The following is a 12,897-nucleotide window of genomic DNA, read 5'->3' as shown; positions in this document are numbered from 1 at the left end:
AAGGTTTTAATAAACCACTGAAGTCATATGTGTGAATTTTTAAGAATTTTATCAAACCAAACATCAAAATTTTGATGTCATGTTAGTTAACATTAATCATCTGGGGTTAGATTACAGAACAAGAGGTGATGATGAATGAATCACATTTAGCAGGAAACATACTATTACTAAGAAGACAGAGATAAGGTTCAAAAGAAACACTGCACGTTTATGTTTGTACATTTAATATTCTATATGTTCACGAATGTTATCACTCTATAATCCACATGAATATAGATTTGACTTTTATTGCAGGTTAAACTGAATAAATACTGACATGTGAGGGCCTCGGGAGCCCAGGGTGCGCCGGCGCATCGCAGCGCACAAGTAGCAGTGGGCGAGCGTCCCCGGGCGGTCCACCAGGCCGCGGGCTCGCCAACCCGCACGCGCGCTGCCACAGGCTGCTATGCGCTGGCGCCTCCGCCACAAGCCACAGCGACACAAACAACACGCGATTGTCAGTGGCCCCACGTTCCACCCAATTGTTCCAAGAAACAACTGAGCCCCGGGTAGCACGTGGGGGGGAAGTTGGTCCAGCCCACACCGCGCCCGGCAAGACTCACCGGCCAGACAATCCTGGGACGCGCGCTGTGGGCCATGAGAACCAATGCTGAACCACCACAAGAGTGTGATGGCCCGGGCCAGGGCAACCCCCGCGACTCTGTGTTTTAGCGGGACGGTCGCCTGGCAGATATGCGGTGGACCCTGGCTGGATATGACGACTCATTTTGTGTTCACAGCACTAGCACCAGCACTGTTCGTTTTTTGCCTGTCTCCAGGCTTGAATCAATCATTCCACATTCATTCGTTGATGTACGGGGTAGGCAGTCAAAACAGGACAAGGGATCAGTTTCTCAAGCACACATCCTCTTTCTGTCTCTCTTTCATTCCGATCTGTAAGCACTTCTGTACTGTGTTACATTGTTTATCTTCTCCACGTACTCTGGTAAACGCACTCCTTGCAGATTCAGCCGAACAACTTTCATCGGCAGATTTACTCATGCAACATAGTGCTGGATCATTCGTCCAAGGAACAAGACGACGCTCCACTTACACTTTCCAAAGTAATTGCACTCAATGTCTTTCCTACTGTATATAGTCACATAAGCTTTGGTACAATTTTCAGGCATATCCTTATGGCCAGTACATACAAATGATGGAGATGTTTATACGCAAGCATTCACTCTCTGCTTATGTTTTGAGTCATACATACAAACTATCTGACCACCAGTGTGCAGTACAACACACCACAAAGTATACATTACAACATACAACGTGGAAGAACTACAGCAAAACCGCGCCCATACACGGCGAAGCGCGGAGGAGGTGGCAACACTGTAGAGGGACCACTGGAGGAGGAGGTGGCAACACCGTAAAGGGAACCACTAGAAACGGGATGGGCAAAGGGAACATTGCATCGTAAAGGGACCACTTAAGGTAAAAGGGAAAACTGTCAAAAGGGTTTTTCGCTAAAGAGAAGAAAGGGGATTCAAAAAAGCTAAGAAATCAGAAGGGGCAGGAGAGAGAAATGAGAAGATTATCTCAGGTCTAACAGAACAATCAGACAGAGAAGACATAAAGAAGAAGAAGAAGAAGAAGAGCTGAAATACAAGAGAGAAAGAGAGAGGAAGAGATTAAAACCATGATCTCAAGAGAAAATGCTCAAAAGAAGAAAACCAGTAGCGGCAATCTTCAAAAACTGGATCCCCTCTGGACAACAACATGAACTGACATAAAAAGGGGGAGCCGGGATAAGGAACACTTAGGGGAGACCACAGAAAGTAGTAAGAAACACCTAATATAGAGGTCTTCTTCACTCAGGATTTGGGAACACCTAATTATGACCACAAGAGTTCTTTTCCTTTTAATATGTTAAGTGGAACCATCATGGATTTTAGGGAACATACAAGATGAACCATTTAGGAACCATATAGGAATTAAGGTCTGTATACAAGAGTGATTACTTTGAAGAGGAGTTTGGGGGGTGGGGGGACACATCAACAAAAGGATGACTTTACTCAGAAGTAAGTTTACTGTATTAAAGGCTGAATCACTTCAGATAAAACACCTACGAACTGTAAAAACCCAGCAGTCACTGGGAAGGAGGAAAGAAGAAAGGAAGGAAGGAAGGAAAGAAGGAAGGAAAGAAGGAAGGATGGTGAATCAGAGAGCCATAAAGTGGCTCCTGAAGGGCTTCAGAGTTCAAAGAGATGAGAAACAGATGAGGAGAGGCGACAGACATCAGCTTTCACAAAAGAATCCACTTGAGGCTAAAATAAAAACACTTCGAGGAGGAGGTTGAGGAGAAGGAGGAGATGGATTAGGTGGAGGGAAGAGGAGTGAGGAGTAGGAGATAATGGAGGAGCATCCTCAAGGGAATGATAATCCTCGAGGAACACTTACAAATCAAAACGCGTCAGGGGTCTTACGGGACTAGAACAGAAAGGAACAGTGGAGCTAGGTAAGAGCGTAGTACAGAGAAGGAGAGGCTATTGGAACACATTAAATAGATATTCATAGAGTACTTTCAGAAAGAACCTTTACTTCTTTTTTTTTTTGGAGAATTCTCACGCAGGAGAGATCCCTAAATTATATATTAGTTAAGATATATTGAATATATATTATATATACGTTTCATACGAGATAATGAGACAGGAATTCCTGATGATTAAGGGAAGAGAAATAGATTATATAAAAGAAATATTCATCGAGCGACAAACAGGGGAAGATTGGGAAGTAAATACAAAAAAGTTTCGAGAAATCGGGAGAACTGTATGATAATAATACGTGGAAGTCCTGATTGGTACTTTCTTTGTAAATATATAATTACAAGGAGCCATAAGTATAAGAAACATTTGGAACACTTGATTGTAAACACATTTTATTTTTCGTTTATTTTTAAAGTGTTTTTATTTATTTTTTTTTTCACGTGGAAGAAGAGGTTAAAGAGACGCTCGCGTTGCTTCTAAAAATACTCGTACACAACGCGTCCTCTCTGGTTGCTAAATCGACCACGCAGATCCGGTCTGATCCGGTTAGATCCAGTCAGATCCAGTTAGATCCGGTCTGATCCGCAGGGAAACGGATTAAATGCAAAATTGGTATTCGGGAGGGATAGAAAGAGAGAGAGAGAGACAGAGAGGTAATAAAGAGGAACAGTACTAAAATTAATTCGAATTCTCGGAGGTTACAATTTCTTCTTCTGATCCATTACAAACGTTCAACATAACGACATAGGATTCGAAAGTGTGTGCATCTTTACGGCTGTAAATTCATTCCATGTGTATCTTTTTTTTATTTTAACACATATTTTTTCTTCCATATCAATTAACTGTTAACACACTTAAGGTTACAAAATTAAAGGATTTCCTATAAAACAAAGAATGACTCTTGAGGTAAATGCTATTAGTGAGATCAAAAATTCACAAAATGAAACAACAACAGCTGGCTACACAAAAGGAAAAACAACGTTTATCAAACCTTTATAATCTATCTAGGGATGATTTCGGGGGGGAGGGACGCAGCCCCACCCCCCTCGGTTCAACTTTGTCTCAATTCACAGACAGTAGAAGCCAATACCATTTATAAACAGGGGAGGGAAAAATTCCAATACATACACGGAAAAAAAATTGTTGATCCAAGGAGAAAAGGATTCGTTCTTTTCAATCGTGTCCATATCGAACCTTGGTCACCTGGACAGAATTTTCCAGCGTTTATTTTCCGAATGGCAAAGAAATATTACAGTTTTTTTAAAGCAGATGGCAATGATGACTCATTACTCACCGGTTAATCTCTTAACAAACGCCAAAGCTCCCTCACGCTACAATTATAATTAAGCAATTAAGCAACTCGCCTTCATGGGCCGGTGACGAATTTCTGTCTGACCCTCCTGGATTACAATAACTCAAAGTACCGATAGGCTACGATTTCAATGTTATCTCCTCCATTTCTTTTTATAATTGATCATCCCTCCTATTCAGCAATGCTTGAGGAAACGAATTTGGTAAACTGCTGACTTTAACGAAGAAAGAACAGCCACGCAGGAGACGTCTGATAAAGACCTCTTCGGCGTTCAAGGAATCCGGTATCCAAGAAGAGTCGGTGTGACGCGGATGCTTCTTCTTCTTCTTGTGACGAGAATGAAGAATCAGTGGTTTACGAAAGCGACAGCGTCTGAAAGATTTTGTTCTCGGAAACCTAAATCAAACTGTAATCAGAAATGGATCAAGAGGAATTACAGTGGAATATGATAGAGATTTTGCTTTTTTTTTTTTTTAAACAGAAAACACCGATCGTTAGATTTTAGGGCTTTATATTCGCTAGATATATAGGTTCAAGCGTTACAGCGGCCCTTGTCACAGTAGCAGCGTAGGCCCCTCAATCGAAAGTTCACCCGTCCGAGTCTCTGTGTTCTAAACTGACCAGATTTTCTCATTTATCTGTAAAAGCGGGATTCTTTCAAGCACGTCTTCCGCATTTTCTAGAGGGGAAGTGAAGGCGAGTGGTTGTGAACAAGGTCGTTTGAGATGACACAGGCTAGGAATCGTGGAATCGTGTCGAACGAACGAGCGACAGGTATGGGATGACCGTACGCCTTTGGTTGGAGGGAAGCACGTCTCGTGCCTTCTGGAAAACTTTTGCCTGCTACTTCTGTCAAAACAGGAACGGAGGCCGCGGGTTCTAGGAAGCGATTACAATTGGTATCGAACCCAAAATATTATCTTCTTTATCTTCGCCATTACGTAAAAAGTGAGGGTCGTTGAACCAATGCAAAATGTGGTGTTTTTTTTTTTATCTCATTTTTACTCTACTCAACCACTTCTTTATATTTTTCCCTTTCTTTTTCTGATGGCTGCTTCGTTGTAGTATATATATAACATTAGTTTAAGCTTCTATAAAATGTGGGGAGATCATTAGAAGGGGGCGTATGCATTTCTTAAATACAAAGGTGAGGAGACTGTGTTGTTGCTGCTTCAAGACTACAGCCATTGAAGGAGGCCACACCCAAAGCCCCAGTCTGCTGCCTTCGCCTGAGGCTTTAGGAGGAAGCCTGCTTCTTGGGGCTGTTTGGTAGACTCGATACTTGAAAAAAAACACACACATTGTTTTTCTCATGGCTGAACCAGTGACAGATTCACAACTATAAGACTGGGTCAGTGGGGGGATACACAAGGTAGGTTTTGGGGGTGGAGTAGGTACCGGAAGGGCCTTTCAAAAATGACTGACAGGAGACAAGGGATTAAGCCATTCCACAATTTGTCTTTTTTTTGTGGCTTCCAACCTCAAGGATTCGGAAGGCTTTCGAAAAGGGGCCAGGTGGGGCAGGGGTGGGAGGGTGGGGGTGACCAGGGCGGGACAACACTACTGAATAAGACATTACAGCTAACAAAATAATTTGACGGGCGATTAAATACATCTCTACAAGATTTGACAAAGTGTATCACTTGTTATTAAAACACTGTGTCTGACAAAAATGACTTAGCTTGTTATTTTTGGCTGAGTGTCAACTACGTCACAATTCTACGGAGGAAGTGAGAGACAAAGAGACAGAGAGGCAACATTCTGGGTGAACCTTAGAGAAGAAGAAAGCAAAGAAGAGGAGGAAGAGGACGAAGAAGTGAGAATGGGACAGGTGGGATGAGAGGGTGTTAGGAGAAAGCTACTCGAACTCTCAGACTAATCTCGCAAACAGATCACCTTCGTGCTTCTCTCTGGTATTCGCCCGGGTGATAAGAAGGGCAGCAGGAATAGGCATTCTCCTTCCAGAGACTGGTCTCATCACTAGCTAGCAGAAGAGGAAGAGGAGGAGGAGGAGGAAGAGGACAAGAATAGGAGAGGATGAGAGACTGGAGTGCGAGTAAAGATGTTTCCGCCTTTCTCGCGACTGGAGCCAGCACTCTTGATAGGAGGGAGATCACTGTATATATATATATATATATATATATATATATATATATATATATATATATATATATATATATATATATATATATATATATATATATATATATATATATATATATATATTATATTTAGAAAGAGAGAGAAAGCTAATTTTTCATGAGAGGAAAATTAAAAATCCTGACAATACATAAAGAATTAAAAAATCAGTCTCATTGCAACAAGCTCCTAAAACTCGGAAAAAAGGTCACCAATTTCTACCGGTGACGGTGACCGTTACAGAGAGCAGACCGCAGATGATCGATGATCAATCTCTGAAAAAAGGAGTGGGGGCGGAGGGAGAAGAGGAAGGAGGGGGTCGGGGGGAATGGGGAGAGAGGGAGGAAGGGGGTGGTAGAAGAAAAGGGCAAAAATATGCTCACAGAAATACCTCTCAGTGACAATTATGGCACAATGTTATTCTGGCTTGACGTACTACTACTAAAACTTAAACCTTATCAAAATACTGCATCTTAATAATTTTTTTCTTTTTTTGGTGAATTCAGTAAAACTTGGTAACAAATATAAGGAACAAGCCTTGAGGTATAATGGATCTTTCATGGTAAACACATAACAATAAAAATATACATATCTTCTATGTACAAGTACAACCCAACAGGAATATGTATATATATATTCTACGATTGTGCACTTGGCTCTGAAGTTTGCAAGGTCGGAACAAGCTTTCGCAAAGCCTTTTCGGGAGAACCTTTGATTTAGCAGTCGGGGAAGCTGGAAGTATAATAATAATAATAATAATAATAATAATAATAATAATAATAATAATAATAATAATAATAATAATAATAAGACTTCAGTTTAGGTCATCATGGAATTACTTGTTCAACGGGTACGAAATTTTTCAAAGATGCTGTCCTTTTATAGAAGTAAAACTGGAACTATAAGATTAAGAGTACCTGACAAATCAGTCAAAAATGGGCCTTTTAAAATTTTGTCTTTCCAAAATATTTTCGAAAATTTTTTATGGGATATGGGTCTATGAATCTATGCGTTACCCCTTTAGTTTTTTCTATATTTCGTACGCCGTGGAAGTAGTGCTTGTTAAAAAGTTGTATTTATGGTCGTTACAGAGGCCCGGTTATCTTAATCAAAGTGATAATTACACTGAACAATGACAGTTGGTAGAGTTAATTCCAAACTGATCTTGAACAGCAAACTCTTATAAAACGATTTGTTTCAACCTAGATTTGTAAACTCTTCATCCATCTGTTTCAGAACTTTAGAAATCTGTTTCAACTCGCTGGAAACCTGCTTCAGTTCTTCAAAAGACTTACTCCAGGTCATTCAAATTCTGTTTCAAATGATAACAAAAACCTGCTGTGACTTTAAATTCCGTTTCAGCTCTACATCATCTTCCAGCTTCTCCGCGTACTGCTACAGGATTCGAGTCAAATCACCGAAGACAATGGCATTACGGAGGAACGAAGCGACGTGACAGACAGACACACACACGCACACAAAACTTCGATCACACGAGGAAAAGGTTCCGTCCTAAGCAAGGGTGATTTACAAACAACAGAAGCCTTCTCGGACTGAACTGTTCTGTAGCACTTCTTTTCGTGTATCGAATACCATCTGTACGGAAGCTCAAGAATAGTTCTGGAACGGTTGTGGTGGTCCGCTGGGAAGAGGTAACGTGACAGGAGAACCTTTTAAAAGACTTCATCTTGTCGTTCTGTGAAATGGGTCATCAGATTTTTATTTTTTTGTTTATGTCCTCGCAGGCAAAGTAGAAAGTAGTTGACCAAAACTAATAGTAATAATAATAATCATCCCTTTAAGGGTATCACTTATCGTGATTTAAAACTTTCTAAACTGGATTCAGTTTTCGGGAAAAGACAAAATTTCAGCGTGAAAGGAGTGAAAGCGTCATAGACAAGAGTTTCCATATTAATCCTATCTTAAGTTCAGAGCGATGAGAATATTCTTGGGGGCGCTTTTTTTTTTTTTCAAAATAGTCTCTTCTTCAAATTTTGGCATTTGGAATTCCGAAAGCACATCGAGCCTAGACCTATAAGTCGAACTACGGTGATATGATTGTAGAAGAGGTTTATATATATACGTTTGTTCGCTTCAGGAAAACACACATACACACACACAAACAGGGAAATAAGTCGGGTGCATATGTAAACACAGGCCTACAATCTCACGTAAACATAGGCCTACAATCTCACGTAAACATAGGCCTACAATCTCACGTAAACATAGGCCTACAATCTCACGTAAACATAGGACTAACATCTCACGGAACAGGTCGCGAACGAAAACATCTGATATCACATATTATGACACCAGACAGTGAAATCAACTCGAGGTGACGGAGGCAGCAGAAAGCTAAACATGGCGGGGTTTCTCTCAAATCCTGTACAATCAGCGAAGACGAAGAGGCAAGCCCAGTGCACAATATCAGAGCATAAAAATTAAGGAAGGTCACAAAACGGAAACAGAAAAACAAAAGAAAATCTACACCATGAGAGAAGCAGAGAAGGGCCCTCGTCTTGCCAAGACCACGCTGTTCTCAACTGCTGTGGAGGAAGAAGATTTGGGGTGGGGTGGGGGCGGCAGGCGGGGGGTTTCCGGAAGTCCCGCAGGACTTGGGAGGGCTGGTAATTAAGATTGGAGGGTGTCCTGGCGAGCGGGGGTAACAACATATATATATATATATATATATATATATATATATATATATATATATATATATATGTATATATATATATATAGTTTTAGAAGTGGCCAGGCATTTGAGGGCCCGCGCTCGGCGGGGGAAGCAGACACCCCGGGACAATGACTAACGACAATACCAACATCGAAAGGACGACAGAGGGAGGAGGAAGAGGAAGAAAAGGAAGAGGAGGAGGAGGAGGAGGAGGAAAAGAACTGTAGGAGGAACAGGAACAAGAAGAGCAGGACAAAAAGTACAGAAACGAAGGAGAGGAGGACAGTGGATGGCAAGAAATCAAGGAAAGACCAAAGGAAGAGGAAGAAGAAGGATAAGAATAGGAGGAAGAAGAAGAATAGGAGGAAGAGGAAGAGGGGAGAAAGATGTTTGGCAAATTTGACAAGACTTAAACACTCGAACACTCAGATCCGAAGTGACTACTTGTTATACAAACGGGGCAGAGATACGTTGTTTGTGCTTTGGAGTGCATCATCATATGGAGAAACTAGAAATTAATATATTATGTATATATATGCATATGCATATACACATACACGTCGTATACATATGTATATATATATATATGTACATATATATCCATATACAAGTTAGGCGCTAGCTGCAGCAAGATGACATTTTTCACTTAAAATTTCCCAATGAAATCGGGATACTACACATAATACCACATGTGGCAAACACATGAAGACACATGTGGCACTATTCATTGAACAGTAATAAAACAGTGCCGCCTATGATATTTTTCTCTTATGGAATGATTCAAAGCTTTGTCTCATAACGACTCCTTTTTTTTGGTTTTTCCAGTAACACACTTATATTTACTAAAAAGTTTGTTTGGAGGGTCGGAGGTTAAGTTCACCTCAAAAATTTGTGCAACACTCCCTTTTTCTTTTATTTATTTATCAACTGAATATTTATATATATATATATTTTATATATATTTTTTCATTCCAGTAAGTGAGTCCAATATATCACTTTTCAGTTACGGTTCGATTCCACACTGCACTTCGTTCGGCAAAATCATTTTCTGCTAGCAAAGAGTGAGCCGTTTACAGACGCAAGGCTGTCTTACAATATCAGTCTAGTTCAAAACAACCTGCTTTTGGTCCTCTTTACGTTTTTCGTTACGCTTTTGTTTGTCGTTGCTTTTCTTTTATTTCCGCGCGCAACTGACGTACTGCAGTCGCCCACAGTAAGTTACTTTTTCCAGTCGTAAAGTCTCGTATCCAGATGTGTGTATATGTGTGTGAGGTCTATATATATATATATATAAGCAGGTAAAGGGGTCACACAGCTAAAAAGACTTATATTTTTCTTTTCCTTTTTTCGAGTGAAACTTCATGACACGTCGACCAATATTTTCAGAGGAATGATCCGTGACGCGACCATCTTCTGTTATGACGTTGCTGAGAGTCGTCGTCGTCGTTTTCTTCTTCTTCTACTTCTTCTTCTTCTTCTTCTTCTTCATCCACAGAAAAGAGTCACTTTCTGAAATATGGTCTAGTTTCTTTTTCTATCTTTTGGTCATGAAGCTGTGTTTCCAAGGGCCCCAATATTTCCTGTCGTAGTTGTGATCATGTTGGAGGAGGAGGAGGAGGAGGAGGAGGAGGAGGAGGAGGAGGAGGAGGAGGAGGAGGAGGAAGACAAAGCAAAATTTTCTTTTTTTGCTGCCGTCGAAGTGGATTTATGTTTCATGATGGAGAGGTGGCTTTGGTCTTGGTTTCGGTTTGTCGGTGCGCGAGAGGGAAGACGAGGAGGGAATTTTTTTTTTTTGTTCGTTTAATTTTTGGCAAATCTTGAGGCGCGTAGGTGTTGTTGGTGGTGGCAAAGGGGCGTAGGGGTGTTGGTGAAGGTGGTGAGGGTGGTTAGTTGGGGTGTAGGTGAAGGTGGTGGTGGTGGTGGTGGTGGTGGTGATGGTGTGTTTAAGAGGTCGGCTAGAGGGGGTGATGCGAGGTGGATGCTGGGTCGGGTCTGATCGGCTGCAGCTTGGGCTGTTGGTGCTGAGTCGCCACCATGGAAGGTTCAGTGTTCCGCCGACGTAACTTGGACTTGGAAGTTTTCTTGAGCATGGTGGCCTGTGGGAACGAGGTGAGAAAGGACAGAGGGGCGGGGGAAAAAAGGACGAAGTATCGTTTTTTTTTTTTTTTTTTTGAAGGGGAGGGGTTGTTGGGCCGGGGCCGGAGGAGGGGAGGGAGAGGAAAAGCGTGAGTGAGTGAGGGTGTTGAAAGGAATCGGCACCATTTGAGGGGGAAAAGGAGGAGGAGGAGGAGGAGGAGGAGGAAAGATGTCAGACATCGGGGGAAAAACACAATCGGAGATGGAATGCCACAAGAGGTTGAGGAGGTTGAGGAAGAGGAGGAGTGAAAGAGCGACATGGCCGTTTTTGGGGGCCGTTAATTATTTTTTATATATATATATTTTTTTTTGAAAATTGGCAAATTGGTTTCCATTTCCGAAGGGGTTCAAAAATTGGTCAAGGGTCCAAAAAAAAAAAAAATCAAGGTCAGAATTTTTTTGTTTGAGGGAGAGAGAGAATTCGGGATGGGGGAGAGGGAATAGCAGAGGGGGTAATAAAAAAAAAAGGAAACATTGTAGATTACTAATCTTTGGATAGTAAGTGCATTAATCAGACAAAAAAAATCAATCAAATATGCCATTATCATTTGTGAAAGCATTAGATGATAAAATGCATCTACCGTATTTTTTCTTTTTTTTTTCTTTTTATTTTAAGACTGACAGCATTAAGAGGAAAGAGCAAGAAGACTGAAATCGGCTGTGCTGTGTTTTTAACAAAGAGATATATATATATATATAAAATGCAGGAACGTTACATATACATGTGTTCTTTCGAATTCTGCGCACACTTAAAAAACCGTGGATTCGAAAACGTATCTTCTGGAAAACAAGTCGTGAGCAGGTGTGTGTGTGTGTGTGTGTTTATGTGTGTATGTATGCGTATGTGTGTATGTCTAGCATGATCGTTGGAATGTTAAAAGAATGGGTTTCACTTCTAAAATCAAATAAAATCAAATGCGGTAGGAAGAAATGATGAAGTGGCTAAGAAAATGTCGGCTTTAGTTTGGAGGAAAAATAATAATAATATATATATATTCCTGAATTTGCAAACTCATCACGATGGTTGAGGTTTTGATGGTGGTGAAAGGAGAGTCTATATATATTATCATATTTATAATATATATATACATACATATATATATATATATATATATATATATATATATATATATATATATATATATATATATATATATATATATATATAGTGTTAAGTTCAAAGAAGGCAGATAACTTCGAAAAGAGCCCTTAACCTAAGCAACAACAGACCATATTTTTTTTTTAACAAACTGGAGGGTTTTGGGGGCGGGGGCGGGGTGGTTAGGTTGGTTCGATGAATCGACGTTTGAAAGAGAAAAGACAGAGATAAAAAAAAGTTTTAAAAAATAATTAAAAAAACACAGACAAGACCGGGTATTTTTTTTTTTTAAATGGATCTGGGCTATGAAACGGGGACTGAGGGATGTATAGGGGTAACTGGAGGGTTTAGAGAGAGAGAGAGAGAGAGAGAGAGAGAGAGAGTAAGGAAGTCTGAGACAGCAAGAGAAATCGAGAGAGGGAGACCAAGATTCCTAAGCGTAAAACGAAGAAGAAGAAGAAGAAGAAGAAGAAGAATGTCTAGGAAGTTTAAGGGTCGTTGGGATCCTTGTCACCATTGGAAGCATGTAGCGTGGGTTCGGTGTTTCTCCGCCTGATCTTACTTTTCTTCAGCATAGTGGCCTACAAGATGAAAACAAAAAGTACAATGCAACAATGCCTAGGTTCAGTCAATTGACCATTAACATCTTAATTTATTGTCACCGATTAGTTTAATCTCTCATTATTTTTCCCTTCTCTGAGTCAAAAATAAAATAAAAAACTTTTGCTTGAAATTTATATTTACAAAAAAAAATGACTGAATAACTGGCTAAAGTCAACTTAGAGAATACATCTTTGATCCCTAGAAAAAAACAAAAGCATATTATGTTTCATAGTAAAATATCTTTTCTGTAATTTACTGTATTCTTGTATTTTTGCTGCATGATATTCTTGTGAAAAAAATGAACACGAAAAAACAAAGGTTGAAAAAAAAAAAAAAATCATGATTTCATTCAAAACTCCTCCCTGATATTCAAGCCCATTTTTGTGTGGTTCACAAAGCGAAG

At 40.2% G+C, this 12,897-nt stretch overlaps 1 protein-coding gene across 9 annotated transcripts in view; it reads right to left on the bottom strand.

The window, feature by feature from the left end:
* Positions 1-9,961: 9,961 nt before the first annotated feature.
* Positions 9,962-12,897, bottom strand: part of LOC136855033 (diacylglycerol kinase theta) — a 126,343-nt gene continuing 123,407 nt past the window's right edge. For 4 of the 9 annotated variants that reach the window (XM_067131764.1, XM_067131763.1, XM_067131765.1 and 1 more), the window contains exon 17: positions 9,962-10,752. In XM_067131764.1, coding sequence (XP_066987865.1) covers positions 10,612-10,752 — 141 coding nt within the window. In that variant the 3' untranslated portion in view covers positions 9,962-10,611. Of the gene's footprint in view, positions 10,753-12,050; positions 12,473-12,897 lie in introns of those variants that run through there. The other 5 variants (XM_067131768.1, XM_067131767.1, XM_067131769.1 and 2 more) reach the window with 2 other exon arrangements.

Source organism: Macrobrachium rosenbergii, chromosome 30 (genome assembly GCF_040412425.1).
Source record: "Macrobrachium rosenbergii isolate ZJJX-2024 chromosome 30, ASM4041242v1, whole genome shotgun sequence".
NCBI classification, from domain to species: Eukaryota; Metazoa; Arthropoda; class Malacostraca; order Decapoda; family Palaemonidae; genus Macrobrachium; species Macrobrachium rosenbergii.
This window is presented reverse-complemented; position numbering and strand designations above follow the sequence as displayed.